This window comes from Hyperoodon ampullatus (assembly GCF_949752795.1).
Source record: "Hyperoodon ampullatus genome assembly, chromosome: 1".
Classification (NCBI taxonomy): domain Eukaryota; kingdom Metazoa; phylum Chordata; class Mammalia; order Artiodactyla; family Ziphiidae; genus Hyperoodon; species Hyperoodon ampullatus.
Window position 1 is genome coordinate 181,869,031 of NC_136914.1, and position 26,054 is coordinate 181,895,084.

At 48.8% G+C, this 26,054-nt stretch overlaps 1 protein-coding gene across 7 annotated transcripts in view; it reads right to left on the bottom strand.

Annotated features, from left to right (window-relative positions):
- The window catches only part of ARHGAP22 (Rho GTPase activating protein 22), a gene marked incomplete at its 5' end in the record, with an annotated part of 200,371 nt that overhangs the window by 40,041 nt on the left and 134,276 nt on the right, over nucleotides 1–26,054 (bottom strand). For 3 of the 7 annotated variants that reach the window (XM_079715532.1, XM_079715530.1, XM_079715533.1), the window contains one exon: nucleotides 7,033–7,161. The exons of 1 other annotated variant lie outside the window; for it this stretch is intronic. In XM_079715532.1, coding sequence (XP_079571658.1) covers nucleotides 7,033–7,161 — 129 coding nt within the window. Of the gene's footprint in view, nucleotides 1–6,984; nucleotides 7,162–14,937; nucleotides 14,990–26,054 lie in introns of those variants that run through there. 3 more of the 7 variants (XM_079715529.1, XM_079715531.1, XM_079715535.1) reach the window with 2 other exon arrangements.

The following is a 26,054-nucleotide window of genomic DNA, read 5'->3' on the forward strand; positions in this document are numbered from 1 at the left end:
CAGGACGGTCAGCTCTGGAGGGGCTCAGGGGAAAGTCTCCAGAGGCCTGTGAGAGCCACACACACATCACGGTGGGGCCCCGCATGGGCAGCGAAGCTGTGACGGCCACTGCAAGGCTGCCGCCTGGCCCCTCGTGCCCCTCCACAGCAAGGAGCTGTCACCCTTGGCAAGGACACCGTTCCCATACCAGGCTCCTGGCCCCAGGACTGTCACTCTGTGTTGCTGCCTGTAAGGTTGGGACAGCTGCTGGGCTTTGCTCATCAGTGCCACTGGGTAGGGGGGGTTAGTTACCATGCTACTAGTTACTGAGCACTAACCCCGACCCCCAGACTCCTGCATCCAACTGCCCACTCAGGATGCCCACTGGTTTAATGACTAACAGGCATCTCAAACTCATACATGCCCAAATGGAGCTGTGGTCTTGCTGCATTGTCCCAAACCTGCTCTAGGCCGTGTCTTCCTCACTCACTTAACGACAGTTCTTCCTGTCTGCTCGATCAGACCCCTGGGAGTCCACCTTCACTGCTCCCTTTCTCTCAAACCCACATCCAAGAGATCTTGTAGGTCCTACTTCCAAAACAGATTTGGAATCTGCTCACTTTCACCACCACCCACCATAGTGTAAGCACCTTTGTCTCTCACCTGAATTACTGCAAACAGGTCCCCCGGCTTCCCCGTTTCCCGCTCTGGTCAGCAGTCAGAGCGGCCCTTTTAACGATCTATCAGATCACGTCCTTCCTCTGCCATCAGGCTCCTTTGCATCTGGCCCTGTTCCTCACTCCCTCATCCCACCTGCCTCCGAGCTGGTTCAAGATCACATTAGATGCTCTCTGTTTTTGCCCAAGCTGTTGCCTGGGTCTGGCACACTTCCACCTGACATCCTCCTGGCTCACTTTCTCACTTCTTCAAGACTTTGGGTGTCACTCTATCATTAGGCCCACCCTCACCACTGTATTTTAAATGGCTGTATTTTTTTTTTTTTTCTTTCAGTAGCACTCACCACCTTCTAACACAGCAGTTCTCGAAGTGTGGGCCGCAGACCAGCAGCATCAGTATCACCTGGGAACTTGTTAGAAACACAAATCCTAGTGAGTTGGAAACTCTGGGGGGGTATAAAACAGTCTCCCTTTTCTTCTGGGTGGTTCTGATGAGAACAATTGCTCTGTGCCATACAATGTACGTTCCTGTTACTCTCTGTCTTGGGGAGTAGAATGGAAGCTCCGTCTGATCCCTGCTGTGTGCCCCGCCTGCACGTGGCAGACGTTCTGTGTTGAATGAATAGAACTATTTAGTTCTGAGCACTTTGCATCCATTTTCTCTCTTAATTCTCATGACAATTCTGCAGAGAAGATATTCTTATTCCAATTTTACAAACAAGGACACAGAGAGGGTAAGTGGCATGCCCAGAGTCACACAGCAAGCAAGGGGCAGAGCCAGATCACACACAGACCACAGGCTGATGCCAAAACCTGTGCTCACTCTGACTCCTCTAATACTTCAACGCAACCAGCTTTGCTAATAAGCACCTTCCTATGCACATAAGAGGCACCTTCGAGGGCTTGCTGGCTCTCTCCAGATAACCAGGCAAGGCAAGGACTCACCCATGAGCACCCATCAGATGCCAGGCAGCCCTGGTATCATGTGACTCCTTTCTCTCCCCTTTCACAGAGAGCTGGCTAGGAGGTGCTGCCCAACAGGGCCTCCCCAGGGGCCTTGTTCCTAGAGTGGGGCATGGAAGTCCAGAGATCCACTGGGCAGTGGGGCCCTCTTCACAATATCAAGTCTTCTGATCCATGAACATGGGATGTCTTTCCATTTATTTAGGTCTTTAATTTCTTTCAAGAATGTATTGTCATTTTTAGAGTATTAAGTTTTGTACTTCTTTTGTTAAATATATTGGTAAGTATTTTGTTCTTTTGGATGCTATTATAAATGAAGTTTTCTTAATTTCATTTTCAGTTTTCCCAGGGCTACTGTATAGAAATACAATTGATTTGTGTATATTGACCTTGTATCTTGCAATCGTGCTGAATTTTTTTATTAGATCTAATAGATTTCTAGTAGATTCCTTAACACTTTCTATATACAAAATCATGTCATCTGCAAATAGATTACTTGTTTCTTCCTTTCCAATCTGGATGCATTTTATTTCATTTTCTTGCCTAATTGTTCTGGTTAGAATTGTTCTGGTCTAGTACAATGTTGAATAGAAGTTGTGAAAGTGAGAATACTTGTCTTGTTCCTGAAAAACATTCAGTCTTTTTCCATTAAGCATGATGTTATCTGTGGGGGTTTTTGTAGATGCCCTTTAGCAGGTTTAGAAAATTACTTTCTATCTCTAGACTGTTGAATGTTTTTAATCATGAAATGGTGCTGGATTTTGTCAAATGCCTTTTCTGAGTTGATTGAGATGATCATGTGGTTTTTGTCCTTTATTCTATTGATGTATCCCATTAATTAATTTCCAGATGTTAAACCACCCTTGCATTCCTGGGATAAATCTCATTTGGTCATGGTTATAATCCTTTTATATATTGCTGGATTCAATTTCTTTGTATTTTATTGAGGAATTTCCCATCTATACCCACAAAAGATAACCGGTGCTCCAGCGATTCTTCTCTCCCTCACCTGTACCATCATTGCTGTTTTGTCTCCCAACTTAAAAAAATAAACAAAACTCTCTCTTTACCTGACTCCCTCCTCCAGCTACTGTCCCATTTCTCTTTTTCCCTTTACAGCAAGCTTTTTGAAAGAGTTGGCTGTGATCACACTCCAATTCCCCTCCTCTTATCCTTTTTCATACACACTATTATCAGGCTTTACTCACAGGACTCCACCAAAACCACCCTTGACAAGTCAACCATGGACTGTGCTCACCATCTGTTCTCTCCTGGTTGATCTATTGGCAGTGCACAGATACTTCTTTCTTAGATGCTCTCTTCACTCAGCTCAGGGACCCCACTTGCTCCTGGCTCTCCTCATCCCCTGTGCTGGCTTCTCCTCTGCTCCCTGACTTCCTACCTGGAAGCAGCACAGGGCTCAGCCCTGGTCCTCTGCTGTCCCTCCACTAGCTCCATGGTGTCTCAACCAGCCTCATGGCTTCAAACCCCATCTATGTGTCAATGGCCCCCACATTCTCTCTCCAACCCAGTCTTCTCTCCTGGTGTCTAGACGTAAATGTCAAATTGCCTACGTGATACCTTAAACTTGAGCCTCTAACATGTACCCCAGGATAAGCCCCAAAGTGAACTCTGCATCTTCCTTCCAAAAAACTGCACTTCCTGTGTTCTTTCTCATCTCAGTTAACAGCTAATCCATCCTTCCAGTTGGCTTAGATCAAAACACCTTGGAATTACCCTTGACTTCTCTCATTCTCTTACACCTTTCACCCACTCCAGTAGGGGAAATACTATTGGTTCTACCTTCAAAATATATCAAGAACTCAATTATTCCTCATCACCCATGCCATCCTGAGCCAAGCCGCCATGACCTCTCACTTGCACGATTGTGTAACGAGCTCCTAACTAGTCTCCCAGTTTCTGTCCTTGCTTCTTTCATCCACTCTCAACACAGCAGCCAGAGGGATCCTGCTGGGACCTGAGTCAGGCTTGGTTACTGCTCTGTTCAAGACCTGCCAATGACACCACCTCGCTCAGAGGAAAAGCCAGAGTCATCACCGTGACAAGGCCCTACTGATTTCCAGCCCTTACCGCCTCTCTCCCCCTTCACAGACTCTGCTCCAGCCACACTGGCCTTGTTGCTGCTCTTCCAACCACCCCCCCCGTCTGCCTCCAAAACGCTCGGCCCAGATATATGTGTAACTCACCCCTTCATCTCCTTTACTCAAATGTCACTAAACTCCAAGCCCCCATCACTCCCGCTTGCCCTCCCCACCTCATCTGCCTCCACTGCGCTCTCTACCATCTAACCTACACCAGGCTTACTTGCTTGCTGTCTGTCTCCTTTCTTAGAATGTACACCCCACGAGGGCAGGGACCTTGTCTGTCCTACTCACTGCTGTGTCACCAGCCCCCAGAACACATCCTCGAGTGAATGACTGACTGGTTGAATGAATGCCCAGACACGAGGCACTCCATCAGGGCCACCCCTGGGCAGGCCATCGGCAGTGACCGGCTCCCCTGCCCCGCTGGTCGGCGTTTTCTCTGTGGGGTGCCCGGGCTCTCCCCTGACTGCAGCAGGCATGCTGCCCATTGGTGCCTGTCAGAGGTGGCCGCTCTCTGCCAGAACAAATATGCTTGAAAGGGCTCACGGGCTCCGTTATTAAACAGTGAAAGAAGGGCTGATCCTCTAAGCCTCCTTTCCAGGGGAACCCAGGCTAATAACAGCTTTGCCAGGAAACCTGCAGAGGCAGATGGAGACCCCCTTCAAGTGCCAAACTTGCCCGGACATGTCTGCCACCGCCAACCCCTGGGGTTTCTGCCTTTCCTCTATATTTCTGGTAGAAAGGAGATAAGCGCCTTTGATGGTGGTTCCTGTTTTAATTCTTGTGACTTCTTCGGCACACGGCACACAGCCTGAGAAGTCTGATAAACGCTGGGGAAAGAGGCCGGGGGCGGGGCACATCTGGTTTCTACGTGGGATTCTGCAAATGGTCCCCATTTAGCAAGTACAGACAGAGACAGACAGAGAGAGACAGACAGAGAGACAGAGAAAAACAGGCAGACAGGCACGTGTGTGGGTCAGGGAGCCAGCACACTGAGTACAGGTAGACCACATATGACGTGACAGTGCCCTGGATGGGCTGGGACAAAGCACAGCCTTTGGGGTCAGAACATCTGCCTCTGTTTCTCAGCTCCCCTCCTGACTAGCTGTGTCATCTTGGGCAAATTACTTAGCCTCTTTGACCTTTAGTTTCTCTCCTTTCTTTGTTTTATTTAGTTTTTGATTTTTTTATGTAGTGAAATATGCAGACATTCAAAAAGTATTTAAAGCACATATGCACAGAGATGCAGAGTATTATAAAATGAGCACCTGTGTAACTAGGCCTGCTATCCTGACTTTCACGGCATTCATTTCTTTGCTTTTCTTTATATTTTTGCTGCCTAATTATTTACCCATAAATAACATGGTTTCCTTCTGCCCTATTTTCAACTTTATGTAAATAGAATCACAGCATGTTCTTGGGCTGCCCTAGTCTCACAGTATGTTTTTAGGATTCATGCATGCTGTTGGGTAGAGCTGTAGTTCATTCATTCTCACTGCTGTAGAGTTTTCTGTTGTAAGAATGAATTGGGTTTATTTCTCCATAGTATTGCTGCTAAATACTTGGTGCTTTTTGTAACTCATTTAAAGAGTCTCTTGCTAGCCAAGATCATGGCAATGTTCTCCTTTCCCTGGTGCTCAGAGGTGCTACCAGTCATAAATCCAAGTCCAGAGGCATGGGCGTCTGGGCTCAATTCTGTGCCATTGGGTCACTTTCAACCACCTTGCACCAGAGGAAGCCCGTGGAGGCTGCAGAAGTTCCTGGGTGGGCTTGGGTTTTCCCAGGCCATTAAATTGGGGCTGTGGGTCAAAGGTGCCATGATCACCAGGGGGCAGGGAGGCCATGGCTAACAGTGTGGAGCCATTTAGGAGGCCCCCAAAGGTGAGCTTCTGCCCCTGCCTGGATGGTGCATCAATCAAACACTGTGAAACATGGAGAGAGAGGATGTCCATGGTTCATGTGGTCAGAACACAGCTGGCCCAAAGGCCCCTCTCCACACTTAGCTGGGGGTTGGTGGCCCCAGCCCAGCTGACATGGTGATCCTTTCTAAAAGCCCTTTTCGTGATGACTGCGCAGGAACACCGACCTACAGAGATAGCACCTGCACAGCTGGGCGGCGGCGTTCCTTTCTCCTGAGCCCCATGTCCAGACCATCAGCAAACCCTGCAGCCCCACCTTCAGAACACGTCTCAGCTGACCGCTCTCCACGGTCTCCTCCACTCCCACACGCGCCCAGGCCCCGTACCCGGGTCCAACAACTGTCCCATCCTGCTTCGGCCGCTCTTGTCTCTATGACCCACCCCTCACACGGCAGCCAGATGACTCTTCTTATAAAAATAAATCAAGTTGTGTCTGTCTCCTGCTCAGAGCCCTCCCTGGTGCCCCATCAATTTAGAACAAACTCTGGAAGCCCCACTATGTCCCCAAGGCCTCAGGTCCTCCATCCCCCTGTCCTCACTCCCTCAGACCCTCTGGCCTTCCTGAGGGTCCTCGTGTTCCCATGGCCCTTTCCCAACCCAGGGCGTTTGCACTCGCTGGTCCCTCTGCCTGCATGCTCTTCCCCCGCATCCCCTGGATCTCCTGGTGACGTCATTAAGTTGGCTTAATGAACAACACCTGACACATTGCCCCCTCCACCCCCCACTTGGCTCCACTTTGCTCCCTGCGTTTCTCCCTACTAGACATCACGAGTCACCTTTACTTGCCTATCGTTTGTCTCCCCCAGGACAATGGAGGGGGAGGGGAGGGCAGAAGCATCCTCTCTGGTTTCCCACTGAATTCTTAGCACCTGCAATACCACTCCATACATTTTAGGCACCCAATAAAAGTGTAGAATAAAGAGGCAGGTGAGTAAATGGCGACCTTTGTTTTCAGGTCAGGGACAGAGAGCCATGCAGGGGCCACAAGCCACAACAGAGGGAAGGACACGGTACCTCGCCATCCGATATGACCCTGAGTGTCCACTTCTGGCCTAAGTGTAGACCACCCATACACACCCAGCATTCCGCAGGGATCTGGACACAGGGAGGTAAGGACACACAAGCCCCAGGACTATCCAGTCGGAGGAGGGCATGTTTTTGAAAAGTGGCCCAAATCTCCCCTGCGAGGACCTGCTTAGTCCACCGAGGGGTGACCCCTGAGGGCCAGCAGCAGAAGAGGACGACACTGCCTGTCTGCAGTAGGAAGCGTGGGACTCAGCCAGCAAGACCTGAGCGAGAGGGATCTTGCAGGCTCAGAGCAGGGCGGAGGGGCGTGATTACCTGGAGGCAAGGGTTCTAGAGGGTGAGCATGCGCGCTACGGGCCGTACCTCCGCCGAACGGGGCCCAGATGACCCGGCGGATGGCCTGCACCCAGTCCTCCATGTCCCGCTGGGAGCTGGCCATGAGCAGGAGCGCCTCGGGGTTGGCCGGCACCTTCTCCCGCTCCCCGGCACCACCTGCAAGACAGGGAGAACAGGCTTACTGCAGGGACCCCGGCGGACACGGGGGGCCTCCCCCATAGGGCTCTCTCCACAGCTGGCTTTCATTCCCTGGGGTGTGAGAAGGTCATCTCTCCAAAATCCACTCAGCAACAGCTGTGCTTTTTGGTTCTATACTGGCAGGCCATCCCCTTCCCACATCCCACATCACACATCTGGCTTTGGGGCCCTCTTGGGTTTCTTTCTCTCCCTTAGTCTTCTTTGTTATTTCTCCACAGCATTAAAATCATCCTGGGGTACTAGTAGGAAAAAGCATGCAGATGTGACACCAGCTCAGAGAAGTTCGGATGCCAGAGGAGCTTCGCTATGTATTTTATTTAAATCAACTTCACACAACTTAAATGCACAGCTAAATGTCACTATGTGCTATATGTCACTTATGTCACTATAAGCTAACTGGGCTTATCTGCTGGTGGGGTGAGTCGCAGAGATCTGTGTTCCCAAGGGGGTGGGATGACAGTTAGAAGAACTGTGAGACCCAGGCTGATCCTTGCTGGGGCCCGCAGCCCAGTGACAGAGACCAGACAGGGGTTAAGTGCTTACTGAGCTCTTGGTACCTGCCTTCCAGTGAACTAGAGCAGTGCCTGATTCTTCTAGTTAACAAAGCTGACAGACCCACCTGCCCTCCTAGGATTCTTTCATCTTCACAATGCCTCCGAGCGAGGTACTATTACTATCTGCATTTGACAGACAAGGAAACTGAAGCACAGAGTAATTAAGGAACCTGTCTGAATTCACACAGCTAATACGTGGCAGAGCCAGGGATTCAAAGTCCCCAGCTCTGGGCTGGGACTGGGACACCACTCCCTGCTCTCCCCATTCCCCATGAACGAGGCGACCTGCTGGGGTCAGGCTGACAGTGGTCACAGCAAGGCCGCTGAGGACTGGGGAAACCGAGGGGACGGCTCTGAGGGCTGGAGCACGGGATGAGGTGCATCCTTGCTGGGGGAGTGCCACAAGTGAGGCCTGGAAGCTGGGTAGTGGGAAAGCAGACTGGAGGGGCCCATGGGGCCCAAAGCTCAGGAGAGTGGTGCGCCAGGGTCCTAGGATGCCTTTTGAGCCCCGCAATATATACACACTAGCCCAGCTCCTTTGGGCCCAGGCAGCAACTGGGCAGCAGCACTGCAGCGGTGGAGAGGTGGAGAGGAAGGGAGCTTGAGACAGCAGAGCCTGAAGCCCAAGAGACAGTGCAGGCAGATGGAAAACAAAGATTGTACCCACAGCTGGGGCAGCTGCGTGGTCATTCACGGGGCAAGGGCACCGCCACTGAGAAGGGGACAGCGGCTCTGCATCTTTAGGGTCCCACTCAACGTGGACCATGAGGGCTGGGGTGGCCGAGGGTTCCATGTGGGGAAGGGAAGCCAGGTGTTGCCAGGAAGCTTTTCCATGTATGCTTTTCTGGAAAAACATCTCCAGATGACTCAGAAGAAAGGGACCTGGAGATGGATGGCTCTAAGAATTTGTTGTGGTCACTTGTTTGTCCTAAATGAATACTCAGGTTTGTATCTAACTGGAATTTCTCATTTTTTTCAATTCTTTTTCCTAAGGAGGGCCACCCACGTCATATAAGCTTCATTTACAAAACCTGGATCCACCTTGCCCAGAGGTTGACACGTGCTCTCATGTCCAGCTGTGCCCCCACCCAGGGTCCTGCTCTAAGCCTGTGTGTTTAACTTTTCAAGTACTTTTCATGTATGTATGTTTATTTATGTGTATTTGTATATATGTATATTTAACTTTTTAAGAAACTGCCACAAACTGTTCTCCAAAGTGATTGCACCACTTCATGTTGCCACCAGCAGTGTATGAGGGTTCCAGTTCTTCCAGTTCCTCACCAGCACTTGGTATGGCCGGTCTCTTTACTTTTAGCCATTCTAATGGGTGTGTAGGAGTACAGCACTGTGTTCGAATTTGCATTTTCCAAATGACTAATGATGTTGCACATCTTTTTATGTATTTAATTGCCATCCATGTGCCTTCTTTGGTGAAATATCTGTTGAACTCTTTTGTCCATTTTTAAAAGAGGTTGCTCATTTTTCATTATTGAGTTTTGAGAGTTCTTTACATCTTCTGGATACAAGTTCTTTATCAGATATATGCTGTGCAAATATCTCTCCCAGTCTGTGTCTTTTCTTTTCATTCTGTGAACAGTGTGTTTCCAAGAGCAGAAGTTTTTAATTTGGATGAAGCTCAACTTATCAATTTTTTCTGGTTTTGTATCTAAACAATCTTTGCATAACCCAGGTCATAAGTTTTCTCCTAGATTTTCTTCTAGAAGTTTCATGGTTTTAGGGTTTACCTTTAGGTCTATGAGTTAGTTTTTGTATATGGTGCAAGGTATGGATTGGAGTTCATCCTTTTATACATGGATGTCCAGTTGTTCCAGCACCATTTGTTGAACAGACGATCCTTTCCCCACTGACTTGCCAGTGCACCTACACAGGTGATCGTGCTACCTGCGAATAAAGACAGTTTTACTTCTTCCTTTCCAATCTGGGTGCCTTTTATTTCTGATTCTTGTCAAATCGCGCTGACTAGAGCCTCAAATATGATGTTGAATAGAAGTGGTTAGAGTGGACATCCTTATCTTGTTCTTGATCTTATAGCAAAAGCCTTCAACTTTTCACCATTAAGTATATCTATTGTAGGTTTTTTGCTGATGTCCTTTCTCAGGTTGAGGAAATTCTCTTCTATTTCCAGTTTACTGAGAGGTTTTTTTTTAATCAGAAATGGATACTGGGGTTTTGTCAAATGTTTTTTTCTGTATCTATTGAGAGATCACTTTTTTTTTTTTTTAGTTTGCTATTATGATGAATTACACTGACAGATTTTCAAATGTTAAACTAGCTTTTCATTCCTGAAATTCCAATTGGTCATGATGTATTGTCCTTTTTATTATTTTTAGGTTCAATTTACTAAAATTTTGTTTAGAATTTTTCATCTATATTCATGAAGGATATTGGTATGCCATTTTCTTTTCTTATGTCTTTGTCTGATTTTGTGAGGCCAGGTAATGCTGGCCTCACAGAATAAGCTGGTAAGTATTCCCTCTTTTTCAATATTTTTGGAAGAGTTTGTGTAGAGTTACTATTTTTTTTAAAATATTTGATAGAATTCACCAATGAAGCTACCTAGACCTGGACTTTTCCTTGTGGGAAGGTTTTTTAATAAATTAAATTTCTATAACATATACACCTATTTCTTCTTGAGTGAGCTTTGTAGTTTGTGTCTTGCAAGGAATTTGTCTGTTTCACGTAAGTTGTTGTATATATTGACATAAAGTTGTTCATAATATTTCTCTTATTATCCTTTTAGTATTTGGTAGTGATGTCACCTCTCTCATTTATATTATTGGCGATTTGTGTCTTTTCTTTTTTCCCCTGATCAGTCCTGCTAGAGGCTTACTGATTTTATTAATCTCAAAAAAGAGCTTTTTGTTTTACTGACTTTATGTCTTTTTGTTTTTCTGATTAGCAAACTTTTAAAGGGCTAGCTAGTAAATATGTTAGGTTTTCAGGCCATATGGTCTCTGCCAAAACTACCTACTCTGCTGTTGCAGCTAGAAAGCAGCCATAGACAATACGTAAGTGAAAGAGCAGGGCTGTGTCTGTGCAAAAATTTGTATACAAAAAGAGGGAGCCAGGGGCTTCCCTGGTGGCGCAGTGGTTGAGAGTCTGCCTGCCTATGCAGGGGACACAGGTTCGTGCCCCAGTCCGGGAAGATCCCACATGCAGCGGAGCGGCTAGGCCTGTGAGCCATGGCCGCTGAGCCTGCGCGTCCGGAGCCTGTGCTCCGCAAGGGGAGAGGCCACAACAGTGAGAGGCCCGCGTACCATAAAAAAAAAAAGAGGGAGCCAGCCCACAGGTTGTAGTTTGCCAACTTGTATCTCATTGACTTACACTCTGATCTTTATTATTTCTCTTCATCTGTTTACTTTGTGTTTAATTTGGTCTTATTTTTCTAGTTTCTTACAATGTTTAGTGCTATAGTTGCCCCCCTAAGTACTACTTTAGAGGCATGTACAACATTTGTATATTGTTTTTTTGTTTTTATTCAGCTCAAAATGTCTTACCCTTTGGACTTCTTCTTTGACCTATGGGTTATTTAGAAATGTGTTATTTCCAAGTTTGGGGGATTTTCCAGAAATCTTTCTATTATTGATTTCTAATTTAATTCCATTGTTTTCAGAGAAGATATGTTGTATGATTTGAATCCTTTTAAATTTATTAAGACTTGTTTTGGGATTAGAATACGGTCTATCTTGCTAAGCATTCTCTTTGCACTGAGAAAAATTACTCGGCTGTGGTTGGGTGGAGTGTTCTATAAATTAGGTCCAGTTGTTGACAGTTTTATTTTTTTTTAATTTTCCATATCCTTACTGCCTTCCTGTCTACTTGTTCTTACAGATTTTGTTTCTAAGATTTATTTGGTGGGTCCAGAGTTCTCAGTATAGAGCTAATAACTCCCCACTGCTGAAAGAAAACCCTTCTGTGTATGCTATGCAATGCCCCAGGAGTCCAAAGGAAATAGGCACTATTTCCTGCCCTGTGTCAGAGCAGTCAGTGTTGCCTCTAACCCTTTCCAGTGGTTCTTTCCTCAGCCTCAGGTAATGGCCTCACGTGCATGTGGTGATGAGCTCCCAAGGGGGGTTCTCTTTGAGCAGCACTTTCCTCCTTGGTATTCTATCCTGAAAACTCAAGATGCTTTGGTCTCCCCAGCTGTCTCTTTAACTCATGGAGTCCACTGGGCTCCACCCGGGTTTCCCCTTCCTGCATCACAGCCTGAAAACTTTCTCAAGCCAGTAAGCTAGGGCATGTGTAGGGCTTGCCTCGTTTGTTTCCCATCTCTTGCTGGGGTGGGGGTGGGGTGTCACAGTCCTTCACTGCCTAATGTCTAGTACCTTGAAAAACAGTTTCATATTATTTGTCCTTTTTGGGGGGGGTTGTTTCAGGTGGGATAGTAAATCAGTCCACCGATCTTATCCAGAAGTGAAAGTCCTGCAACCACTTCTAAGGGCCCACTATACGTAAACCACTGTGCAAGACAGTTAACACGCACAGTCACATTTAATCCTCATAAACACTGTGGGAAGGAGTGCTACTGACTCCATTTTACAGATGAAGAAACTGAGGCTCAGAGAAGTTAAACATTTAGCTCACAAACAAACAAATGGAGGGGGCCAGGATTTAAACCCAGGTGTTTTCAACTATAAACTCATTCTTTTTGCAATAGAAAACCTCCTCTATGTTAGTGGAGGGGAATGTAAGGAAGATAAAATAGATAGGTCATCAAAGTCAACGTTGGGATTTTCTATAGCATTCAATTGTGTACGCTCACTTGTCCTCTGTTACTTAGGAAAGATTAGTATTAGCTTTAGTTAAGGAAAAAAAATTCTAACAGCAAACATTTCAGGAAGAAATGCATCATGAAGGATGAGGGTCTCTTGTTACTGTTTCTGGTTTTTCCCTTTTCTTGCGTTTCCACCTATCCTGCCACATACCCCTCTGTTTGAGGCCATCCTGAACAGTGCTGAGAGCTAGACCTGGGTGAATGCTCAGATCCACCAGGTGGAGTGCAGGGACTTAACTTCCCCCAAATGTCAGGCACACACGTGTAAGGTGAAGAAAGTGGGGGTGCCTACCTTTTTGGGAGAATGAAATGAGCTATTCCCTTAGCTTAGCACCTGGCAACTAACAAGCACTCTCTAAATGTTCACATTTATTATCACACTCAGTTAAATCCAGTATGGAGCAGAGTTTCTCCACCTCAGCACTAATGACATTTTGGGCCAGATAATTCTACACTAGGGTGGCAGCGGCTGACTTGTGCATAGCAGGTTGTTTAGCAGCATCCCTGGCCTCTACCCACTGGATGCAGGTAGCAGCCTCTCCCTCCCTCCCAGGTTTGACAATCAAAAATGTCTCCACGGGCTTCCCTGGTGGTGCAGTGGTTGAGAGTCCGCCTGCCGATGCAGGGGACACGGGTTCGTGCCCCGGTCTGGGAAGATCCCACATGCCACAGAGCGGCTGGGCCCGTGAGCCATGGCCGCTAAGCCTGTGCATCCGGAGCCTGTGCTCCGCAATGGGGGAGGCCACAACAGTGAGAGGCCCGCGTACCGCAAAAAAAAAAAAAAATGTCTCCACATGTTGCCAAATGTTCCTTGGGGGGCAAAGCTGCCCCCAGTTGAGAAGCATTGATAAAGAGCAATGAGATCTATACTTCCTATGAGTCTAAATGACTTTATGATTCTACCGGTGTGGGACATCCCACAGGCACAACATGGCTTTGTCTGTAAATCATCACTACCTCACCCATCACACCAGCTTCCTCTTGTGCTCCTATCTTAGTGCTGGGCAAGCAGGTGCCCAAAGCACAAAGTTGGGAGTCACTAGGCCTTTTTCCTTCCCTTGTCCCCATACTGACCCATACTGTCCCCTGGTGAGCTCATCCAGTCTGAGAGCTTTAACTGCCATCCCTACGCAGATGACTTCCAGGTTCACCGCTCCCTGCCCTCCAGACCCCTCTGTGCCCTCACCCAACAGCTCCACTGAGATGTCTCCGGCCATCTCCCACTTACCAGCTACAAAATCCATCTCCAGATCTGCCACCTCTTCCCTTCTCGAGTGAGGGCAACTCCACTCCTTCTAGTTACTCAGGTGGAAACCAGACACATCCTCAGCTCCACCCTGTCTCATATCCATTCCTATCAGCAAATTCTACTGGCTCTTCCTTCAAAACATATTCAAAATCTGACCATGTTTCACTGGCCCACCTGGTCCGAGCCACCTTCATTTCTCCTCTGGCTTACTGGCATGGTCTCTAGGCTCCCTACCTTGCCTTACATTCTGATGTAATTAATCAAATGATATCTAATAAGCTCAGGATTTATGGAAAATGTTCAAAAATCAAAAGAAAATCAAAAATCAAAAGAAATCACTATTTAAAGGTGACAGCAGCTGCAATGTATGATGTGTCACAGGGCCCACCATCATTCTACAGGCTGCCCAGGGGAGCAGGGAGGCCTCCAACACCTGGATTTCCAGGGGTGAAGGCCAAGCATGGGGTTGCAGCTGTCCAGAGCAGCGTAATCCAATGAAAATATAATGCAAGCCACATGGATAATTTCAAATGCTTTAGTAGCTACATTAAAAAAGTAAAATGAAGCAGGTGAACTTATTTTAAATGATATATTTTGTTTATCCCAATATATCCAAAATAGTATCATTCATTTCAACACATAGTCAGAAATTATTGAGAGATTATATTTATATACTTTTTGTACTAAGTCTTCAAAACCTAGGGTGTAGTTTGTATTAAGAATATGTCTGGACTAGCCACATTTCAAGTGCTCAGTTGCCATATGTAGCTGGTGGCTGCAGGACTGGACAGCTTTCAGACAGCCTAGACTAGGGCTGGAGGGGAAGGGGAGAGCCCACTATCCCTAGACTTCCTGAGACTCTGTGTGTGTGTTTGTGTGGCCAGCTCTGGGCAACGCCTAGTTGCCGGCTGGGCTTTTCTGCAGTGTCTCCAAGGTTGGCCTTCCCCGCCCATGCCTGCCAGGCTGCACCGGGCTGAACCTGAGCAGAGGTCCAAGCTTCCCAGGTATCCCTGTTGACTCACCTTCACTCAACTTCTTTTGCTTGGAGCCACCAAATGCCACTTGCCCTTTGAGGGTTAATCATCCCCCAGTCTGGTGTCCCTACAGCCTGCTTTTGACCCTGGCTGTTCACTTACCCCTGGGCAGCTGCCTGCTCCTCTTCAGATGCCTGGCAGGGAAGAAAGGCATGGTGCAAGAACTGGCAGGGCTCTGGGGGCAGGAGGGGCAGCCAAGCTCACCCAGGCCAGGGACAGATGCCAGGCAAACGAGGTGCTGGCAGCTCCAGGGTGCAGCCGCCTCCTGGCTGCCTGTGCACTCTGCCCCTGGGCTGGGGACCGGACACTTTTTGTCTCTCCTGGGGAACTTCTGTACTTCTCAGTGCCCCAAAGCCGGGACTGACCCGGGCGGGGCGGGTCGAGGAGGAACAGCAGGTTCCTGCGGGGCCCTCCAGCTGGTGCATGGCCTGCCTGGGTTTCCTACAGTGGAAATCCCAAGGCAGGTCCCAAGCGCCTGCCACCTTGCACACTCCCTCCCCTATATTCTAGGACCGAGAGCACGGGGCTGGACTCCCAGCGCCACCAGCTTTGTGCCTCTGGGTCCTCCTCTCCAAGTGGAGCCTATCTGACCTGGTTGGTGGAGATTAAATGAATACATGGGAGAAGGTTGATAAAATGTAAGGGCTTACTGGCCACATAATGTTTCTACATTTCCATTTCTTCATCAGCAAAATAACTGGACCTAACTTGTGAGATTCTGGTGAGGACTGAATGGGACAAGGAAGCCAGGAGCTGGGCACGACGCCTGCACATGCTTCCTAAGTGCTGTCATACCCTCTGTAACCATCACCATGCCTGTGTTACGACAGGGCAGCTGGAGCGGCCAGTGGCCCAGGGCCACCCGGACGGGAAATGGCACAGCAGGATTTGGATTTAGCAGTTTGGGATTCTTTTCATTAAATCAGCTTCACCCTTATGGTGTATCCCTGATCCCAGAGACAAACAGCCTGAGACAGCCCCTCTGCCCAGCCTGGTTGCTTCTCCTACATCACTCAGTCCTCCCAGGGCACAGTGTCAGGAGCCTGGACCACAGGCAGCCCTGAAGATACCATCCTAAAGGGCTGCGCAGGCAGCAGGCACCAAACTCTGGTGAGAGAGCACAGGGAGGGAGGCTGCGCTTGTGCTGATGCCACATGTTTATCTGCCCATCCCTCCCATACATCCATCCGTCGGTCCATCAGTCCACCCATCCCTTCAACAAAGAAAAGCAGTCAACTAAGAGCAAAGCACATCTGCTTAAAACTCCTTGGAGGGGGCTTCCCTGGTGGCACAGTGGTTGAGAGTCCGCCTGCCGATGCAGGGGACACGAGTTCATGACCCGGTCCGGGAAGATCCCACATGCCGCGGAGCGGCTGGGCCCGTGGGCCATGGCCGCCGGGCCTGCGCGTCCGGAGCCTGTGCTCCTTAAAGGGAGAGGCCACAACAGTGAGAGGCCCGCGTACCGCAAAAAACAAACAAAACAAAACAAAACAAAACAAAAACTCCTTGGAGGGCCTAATGTTCCTGGAATAAAAATCCAACTCTGATGTGACCCTGGGCGTCCAGGTCCCCTGATCACATCTCCTCCTACTTACCCACCCTTAATGCCATCAGCCATCCTGGGTCCCTTTCTCTTCCTCAAGCTCACCCTCTTCCAACTAGAATCCCTGCACTTTCAGGTTCTTGGAATGTTGTTCCCCCGGCTCCTTGCAGAGCTGGCCCCCTCTCACCTTCAGACCTTACCTCACACATCACTTAGAGAAAACTTCCCTGAGTGAGAACATTTGTCAGGTAACTGCCCCTCCTGCCCAATGACTCTCCCACTCTGTTCTCTATAGAATATAGCACAGCAGAAAATTAGCTTATTTATTTGTATATTTGTTTATTGTGTCTCTGCTAAAGGCATGTAAGTTTCATGAAAGCAGACCTTGCCTCCCTTGGCCTCCTGGAATCCCCAGGGACTAGTCCAGTGCCTGGAAAGGGACAGGAGTTCAGTGATTGGCAGTGGTCACTGTGGGGACACATGAAGGGCTCTGTGCAAGTGACAGGCAATCTCTCTTAATAAAACACTCAAGTTTTATTGGGTGTTTACCACATGCTTGGTACAGTTTTAAGAGCTTTGCATATCTCAGTTCCATATCCTCAGGACAACCCTATAAGGTGATACAATTATGATACCCATTTTACGGATGCGAAAACAGAGGCTGGGGGAGGCTGAGTAATTTGGCTGAGGTCACACGACTAATTACAGTGGCGCTTCCCAACTGGTCAGCAAGGGGAAATTACTTGCCAACTGGTCTCCTAAAGTGCTGACCACTCACAACCTGTCTTGGATCTGAACCCAGGCAGTCTGGCTGTAGTCTGTCCTCCTGGCTCCATCCCTGTGCTGGGCAACCTCCAAGGTGGCCCCCAGTGAGCCCTGCTTCCTGGTACTGTATTCACACTCTTGGACAATCACCCCCTTGCATGTGGTCTGGACCTAGTATCTTATTAAAAAGGGACAGGATGTCATCTGTGTGCCCTCCACTGCCACAGCCCTCAGCCGGGGATGTGAGGAGGCTGACAACCCACCTCTGCATTTCTGGATGCCTTTTTTTATTGTCATAAATGCAGAGAGAAAAAGGAGAGAAGGGAAGGTGGAGGGGAGAGAGTAAAGAGGGCGCTGGGCAGTCACCTGACACGGGGACTCTAAGAAAGTATGGGAAGGCTTGTCTTGTGGCCTAAATGTGTGCCACAAAATACCTCTGAGCACGTAGGGAAAGAAGGCACCCCAGAGGAAAATGGATATGGAAGAGGACTGCTGGAAACACAGGAACGAAGCCCAGGTCGTCCGGCATCTGCAGTCCACCTGCCCTGCCTGTCAGATGCTCCTGTCAGATGCTCCTGCCATGGGAACTAAATCACAGTGCATTTCTGTTGTCATGGCGACTGCAGGGCCCAGAGTCTCATAAATGCTCCTCACCCTCCCCACCCTGCTCCATCCCCAGCACAGCACTGCAGTAGGTGACCCAGCTCTGTCACTGTCTGTCACTGGGGAGGAGAGATGGCCCGGGAGCTGGGAGACCTGGAGGGCAGAATGTCAGGAGGGGAGGCGACGGGCTGAGAGAAACAGAGACTTCAGGTCCCTACGGTTCCTTTAGGGCTCTCTGGAGTCTGTCCCTTAGGGCTGCTGTACTGTGCCTGGAGGAAAAAGGATGTAAACCCCAGGGCAGGTCCTCAACCTGCGCAAAGCTTCATGCACATAATATCTACCTGGGCCCCCGGGGCTCTGTTTTCTGAGAAGGAAGACAGGATCTGGTGAAGAAGGGAGAAAGCTCACTCAAGCAGGACCAGACAAGCAGAGACCCCTGTCCCAGCACAGACTGCACCCCACGTCACTACACTGGGGCACATGAAAACCTTATGTTGGCCTCTCTCTTCCTGGGGCTGAGCTGGCTGAAAAGACGTCTTTTGTCTCAAAGAGTGAAACTCCTGAACAGTGTCCTGGGTGCCTGGCTGTCTGCAGCGCCCCTAGATATTCCACATTAAGAACCTCACTGGCCCCCTCCCCCAGGGCCAGAGCCATCAAGGAAATCAAATTGCTGACACCTTGAAAAAGTGCACCCATCTCCCCCAGTCTCAGGCAGAGAGTTAGAGCCCTCTCCCCCAAGCAGTCAGCACGCAGTGGACTCCCTGTAGCCTCCCCATGACCCCCGCCCTCTCATTTGCAGGGTTCTGGGAACCGACTCTGAGCTTTCAACCACACCTCTTGATGAGCTGGAACCAGAAGTGAAATTCTAATTGGGCTGAGAAAGGCACTGGCCACAGCCTCACCCGGAGTGTTTGGGAGCTCAAAACGCCCCAATGGGCAGGCAACAGCTGAACCCAGTACAACGTCAGAAGCCACGTAATGGCCAAAACAGGGGAATGGCTTAGGAGAGTGCACACATAAACCAGATGGAATCATATGTAGCCACTAGAAAATGAGCGCTTATGAGACATTAAGGAGATTTTTAAAGAAATGAAAAACAGTTATACTTTACAGGCTAAGACTGGAAGATGCAGCCTCTGAGACACAGGGGAGGTCCCTGGAGGGTCTTCTGAGAAAGGTTTCATGACTTCTAAGAAGGACCCCACAAAGAGACCCCACTTCATCAAGGCGGCATATCCTGCCTGTCTCTGGGATGTTTGGTAGTCATCTTGTGACCATGCTGACCAGCCAGCAAAGCTAACAGGCCAAGGAGGGCAGGGGAGGAGGGGGGCCCACGCCCTTGCTAACTTGACTGAGACCCTGAATCACTGACCCAGGAGCTGCCTACCTCAGGGCTTCTCGGTCTGTGAGAATAACACATCTCCTTTGATTTAAGCCTGTTAGGTGGGCTTTTCTGCTTCCTGCTGCGGAAAGCATCCCAGTCCAGAGACGAGAGCCCCCAGGCAGCTGAGAGCTGCACCGGCTCCCCCAGGAGTTGCCAGGGAAGGGCAGGTCTGGGGCTAGCTGAGGTGCACTGGTGGACCTGCAGCCCGGGTCCAAGAGAAACCTTGGAAGGCATGTGACAACATTCAACATCCATTTTGAAATTCTACGTTAAGTAGGGATAGATGGATCCTTCCTCAACACAGATGTAGCCGAAGCCAACACTGTGTTTAATTTTTTTTTTAATTTTTTTAAATTTATTTTTTATTATTATTATTTTTGGGAAGCATTGGGTCTTGGTTGATGCGCGCAGGCTTTCTCTAACTGCGGCGAGTGGGGGCCACTCTTTGCTGCGGTGCGTGGGCTTCTCATTGAGGTGGCTTCTCCTGTTGTGGAGCACAGACTCTAGGTGCGCAGGCCTCAGTAGTTGCAGCACGTGGGCTCAGCAGTTGTGGCTCGTGGGCTCTGGAGCGCAGGATGAGTAGTTGTGGCGCACGGGCCTAGTTGCTCTGCGGTGTGGGATCTTCCCAGACCAGGGCTTGAACTCGTGTCCCCTGCATTGGCAGGTGGATTCCCAACCACTGTGCCACCAGGGAAGTCCCAACACTGTTTAGTGGAGAGATGCTAGCAGCATTCTCATCAAAACCAATGATAAAACAAGCATGTCCACCATCACCAGTGTTATTTAACATTTTCCTGGAAGTATCTGCCAGTGCGATTAGATTAGAGAGAGAACATAAAACTATAAAAGTGGGAGGGGAGGGTGTGGTGGTATTATTATCGCTGTTATTATTTATATGTGTGGAAAACCTAAGTCGACCAACTGAAAAACCATTACAAGCAATAAGACAATTCAGTAAGGTACCAGACACAAAATTAATATACAGAAATCACTATTTATAAATTAGAAGTAATAGAAATGCATACCATAATGCGTAACACAATAAAGTATGAATAGCATTTCTTTTTAAATTAGACAAGTTGATTCAAAAGTCATAAGCAAAAATAGCAAATGCATTTTTGTAAGAAAAAAAATAAGGAAGTCAGACCAGCCCTACTAATTATCAAAACAGGGTAAATTATACAGCTATAATAATTAAAACAGCATGGTACGGCATAACGTGAACAGATAGACTCAAAACACATTTGAGAGTCTGGAACAGAATTAAGGAGTTATTTCAAATGGATGAGTACAAGATGAATTATTTAATAAATGGAATAGCGACAATTGGATAGCCACCTGGAGAAAAATTATCAGGTTGGATCCTTATAGCACATCTTACAACAAAATAAAAAATCATGATGTATCAATGATTTTAAAGATTAAAAAATGAAACCACAAAAGTAACAGGATCAATTGTGGGAGAAATTTTGTGTAATCTCAAAGTGGGAAAGGTTTTTTTAATATGACCCCAAAACCAGAGCCCACGAAAGAAAATTCCACTTCAGGAAAGTTAAAAATACTTTCAAGGGGGCTTCCCTGGTGGCGCAGTGGTTGAGAGTCCGCCTGCCGATGCAGGGGACACGGGTTCGTGCCCCAGTCCGGGAAGATCCCACATGCCGCGGAGCGGCTGGGCCCGTGAGCCATGGCCACTGAGCCTGCGCGTCTGGAGCCTGTGCTCCGCAACGGGAGAGGCCACCACAGTGAGAGGCCCGCATACCGCCAAAAAAAAAATATATATATATATATTTTCAAGGCAGGATGAATTGGGAGATTGGGATTGACATATATACACCAATATGTATAAAATAGGTAACTAAAAAGAATCTGCTGTATAAAAAATAAAATAAAATGCAAAAAAAAAAAACCTTTTCACAGCAAAGAAAAGTGAAAAGACAAATGACAAGGAGAGGAGAGGAATAGACATTCATCAAATGTGATGATTTGCAGATATTAAAAAAAATGAGGATGCACTTTACACCCAGAATGTTCTCTGCTAGACACTGTTAAGTGAAAAAAGTAAAGGGAAGAATAACACGCTATCATTTTTGCAAAGGAAGGGAGGGAGGGAGGAAGGAAGAACAGAAATATACTTGTTTGTGCAAAATATCTCTGGAAGGAGACAAAGACATTGGAGCAGCAGTTCTGGGAGGAAAGGGGATGGCTAGGGGAAAAGGGTGTAGGGAGACGGGCACTGGCCTTTAGATATTTGAACCATGTTACCTATTTTAAAAACTAGATGAAAATAGAATTTAATATAAAGTGGCAAGTGAAGGAAACCTCACATCACGTGTGGGCGGTGGGCTTCAGGCTGCGCACAGTGGAAAACGGGCGTGGAGGGCACGCTGGCACCTGAGAGTCGCTCAGAGCCGGGCGACCAGCTCACCAAGGGGCGTGGGGCTCACAGCCGGAGGCACCAGCCCAGGACGGACAATGAAGCAAGTGGACAGCCCTAGCACGTTGGTAATATAGATTTTCCCACAACCCCTTTGCGCTGCATAATCTGACAACAAAGTAGCGCCCCTCCCCCCATATCCGCGAGAGATTTGTTCCAAGCGGATGCCTGAAACTGCGGGCAGTGCCCAACCCTATAGGGACAATGTTTCTCTATACATACATACCGGCGATAAAGCGTAATTTATAAATGAGGCCCATAAGAGATTAACAACAATTAATAATAAAATAGAACAATTATAACAATATACTGTAACAAAAGTTACGTGAATGCGATACCTCGACAGTCTGATAACCGAGTGAGCTGCTAAGTATACGTAGACGCGGGTAGCTGGGAATATGTATATATGGATCCGCTGGACAAAAAGATTAACCTCCCGGTGAGACAGAGCAGGACAGCACAAGATTTCAGCCTGCTGCTCAGAGCGGCAATCTAAAACTTTTGTATTGTTTATTTCTGGAATTTTCCACTTAATGTATTTTCATACTGCAGTTGACCGCGGGTAACTAAAACCACAGAGAAGGAAACCACGGAAAGCAAAACCACGGATCGGGGGGCCCTACCATATCTTGTGGAGCCCCACATCAAGGACACCCTACATCAAGGACACAGGACAAAAACCCCGGAATTAACGGAGCCCCCATAGCAACTGCTGCCATGGGCTCTCCTAATCTAAACGGGACAGCCCCCGACTCCATAGTAGACAAAATAATCACCATGTAGCAACCTTGTAGCACCCTGACCAATCACCTAATGCCATCCTGCCAGCAGGAATTTTCTTTGTCTTGAGGCTATAAAAGTTGGCTACTAGCCCACAAAGGGGGTCAGCTCTCCCTGGTCTATCAGGAAGTCCGCTTGCTGTAATTGCAGCACCCCTCACTAACTCTGGTCTTTGTTCTCAATAAACTCACTCTTGTCTAAAATACTTTGTGCCTGGAAATTCTTCTTCCAACCCACGCGCGGACCGCGACATACCTATCAAAATTTTAAATGACTCAGCAATCCATTCCTAGGGGATTTATCCTTCAGATAAATTTGCACATGTGCATAAGGAGACAGTGAGAATAACAGGGAACAGCCTAACTGTCCATCAAGTTAAATAAATAATGTGTTGGTTAAATAAATGACGTACATCCAAAAGAAGAAGGTGGTGGAACTATGTGATATGAGATGATACATTATTATGTGGAAAAAGCAAAATACAGTGTGAAGCACATGCTGCCATTTGTGTGAGAGTGATGTGGACACACGGCGGCGGGTGGTCGGGCCCATTTCTGGAAGGACAAGCAGGACCCAGGGACCCAGGCAAGGGGCCTTCAGGAGAGGAGGCAAGGGGCTCAGGAATATGAGGCTTACTTCCCGCTACAGGCTCTCTGAAGTGCTTGCCTGTGTGTTATTGCCTGTGTGTTCTCACAGGCACAGGTTACTTTCTTGAATAAAGACTGCTGCTTTTCATTGTTAAGAGAAGTGATAGCTCCTGGTTTGGCCCTGGAGCAGTCAGACCTGCCCCGTGCTTTGAGTACTTTTAATTTAGGAAGATGTCCCAAATGTCCTCCAATCGGTTTGCACTCCAAGTTCCGCTTTTGCCAGCCCATCCCCACAGCGGAGTTTCATTTCTCAAAACCAGCATCTCCCTGGGAAATCTTTTGTGGTTCCGGGGATGTTTGGGTTTTTAGGGGATCTGTGTTGACCTTGCCTGGGGCAGCACCCTGTGGGAAAACTGGGGCTGTGATTTTTCTCACAGGGACAATTGCAGAGGTGAAGGAAGAGCTGGGGTCAGCTGGGGAATGCTTGGGCCTGGCCAGAGGGTCTGTTCTGAAATACGAGGCAGGTCTCTCCCTTGCCTGGTAAAAATTCCACACCACAGCCTCTCTTCTCTGCCTCCAGGAAATGTCCCCACTCACTGCTTCTCACTGGGGCTCCTCCGTGATCAGCTGAGGGGCCCTCTCTAGCCCAGCCAGCTGCTCCCCACCTCACTGGACCCACCAAGCACTCCGTCCTACTTATTGTTCCCGGGATACACCATGTACTTCACGCCTCTCTGTCTTTGCACATGCTGTTCCCTCTTCTTGGGATGCTTTTTCATTTTGTCCACCTGGTAAACTCCTACTCATTCATCAAGACCCAGCTCAAATAACCCCACTTCTTCACCTTCCCTAACTCTTCCCCCCTCACCCACTCCCAGTCTTCCTTATCCCATTCCCCCTTCCACAAAATGTGTATTAAAGGTCTACCACGTGCCAGGCACTGTGCCATGTGCTAGAGACCCAGCAGTGACAAAACCAAGAGTCCCAGACTGGTTGGGGAGAGGGGCTTCAACCATGATCACAAATGCAAACCTGCAACTTCAGCACAGGAGGGATTCCAGAGGGGAGGTTGGGGGTGGGGGGTGGGGTGGCTAGACGGCACTTTGAGAACTGTATCCCCAGGGCCACCAATGGCTCAGCTCGCCTGGCTCTGGGCCTGGCCTGACTTGGCCCCCTCTTGTCTCCTGATCTCCCAGGGAAGCCGGAACAGGACTGGAAAACACCACTGATTGTAAGGGCAATCCACCCGCCCCCCCCACAACCTGTGCCCATTTAAAAATAAACTTCTGTGTATAAAAAAAAATAAGCTAAAAATAGCAACATATGAAAATGGAATATGCCAACTGTCAGATGAAGAGCAGGTTCTGAATTGTTCCAGGGTTGGGGGTTATGGGGGAGGAGGGGTGGGCCTGGCACTTTGAACTAGGGGGAAAAAATGTGATTTATGCTCAGTGACCATTAGCTTAACTCATTATTCTAAGGCAGGAAAAGAGAACTAACATTTATGAAGCACCTGCTCTGCGCTCGCTTCCTTATACACAGTCAGATTCAACCTCTCCCATGAGTATGTGCTGGGGGGTTAATTTCTACAATGTCACAAACAACATCAGCTGCAGAGACGTAACAAGGACGCCCCCCTGCAGCTTTGCTAGTACCGCCATCCCCACACTGCTACTGCTTGTAAAGAGGGGCACCCCTCTAAGGGACTCTAGGAAGTCAATGTTCTGATCACATTACCACCCCTACTATGTGCAGGAGAAGCTGAGGCCAAGCCCTAGGATCTAGTAAACGATGGAACCTTGATTTGCATCCAAGACTCTCCTCAGTATCCTCCCAGCGCCAGGTTCCCACCCGCCTGGGTCTCCCCTTCAAGCCTTCTTGAGGTCTGCGATGCACCCCTGCACCTCTCCCAACACCTAACGGAGAACTCTGTCCAGGTAGGCGTGTGGACATTTGTTAAATGAATGGCTGCAGCACTGTGGGCTAACAGGAGCTGTCATTAACTGCAGGAAACTTCTGTCTTTTGTTACTTCACGTTGCTTCTGAGAATGTTTCCCCCTCACACTGCGTGTCTTAGCCTGGGTTCGCTGAAACCAAAGCCAGAGACTAAGGGTTGTGTGCAGGCAGTGGGCTTGGGAAGCAGGGCAGGGACTAAAATAAGGAAGGAGGGACGGCCCACAGGGATGTGAGATGGTGCTGGCCACCGTTTGGGGACCTGGGGCCTCCATCCTGCTGGCACTGTTAGTGCAGCCTCCTGAAGTATGGATCAGAATTGCCAGCCCAGGGACAAAAGGGGAGTAGGGACCCATGCTCCAGTCACCATTGGTCACATGTGGTACCAGGGGCTTTAACATCCCTTTTCCATGCCTCCTCCCCATACCCCATCTTCTCTGTGGGGCTTGACTGGTGCAGGAGGCCTCAGGCAGGCTGGGCCTGGCTTAGCCAGCATGTGTAAAGAGGCCCTTTCTTTCAATGAGGCAACAGATACTCCTCAAGGCCCTACTGTGTGCCTGGCACAGGGGTGGAGTGGAGGGAGCACACAGGTGAAGGGGAGGGCAAGGCACTGCCCTCCTGGAGCTTACTCTCAGGGGAGCCAGACAAAGGATGAGGGAGCAAACCAGGGAGGGAGGGAGCACAGACGGGGCGACTGCCGCAAAGATGGGGTGGGCTTGCTACTTCAACTGGGGGTCAGGAAAGGCCCATCTCAGGGGGTCCCTGAGCTGAGAATTAAGTGTACTAGAAGGGCTGGGCCAGGCGTAGAGGGTAGGGGGGTGGGCAGCAAGTGCAAAGGCCCCAAGGTGGGAAAAGTCCTGAGGTCCTTTGTGTATCTCAGTGCACCCAGGAGGGCACGAGTGGGTCCAGAGGTGGAAAGGACCTGTTCCCCAGCTCTGGCAGGTGTCCAGGGGGGAGAAGCGGAGGCGTGGGTGAAGGGGGGTGACGAGCGCCTGGGTTCAGGATCTGTCTTGGTCTTGGTGGTGATCCAGAGGAAGTTCAAGAGCAAGGCTCAGCTTCTGGGGCTCCAAGCCCCCCTACCCCCGGGGGGCATAAGTAGAGCCTAGGCAGGTACTGGACCCCTTGCTGGTGGCAGGAGGGGGTGTCCCAAGTCCCATCACACCCTGCTCA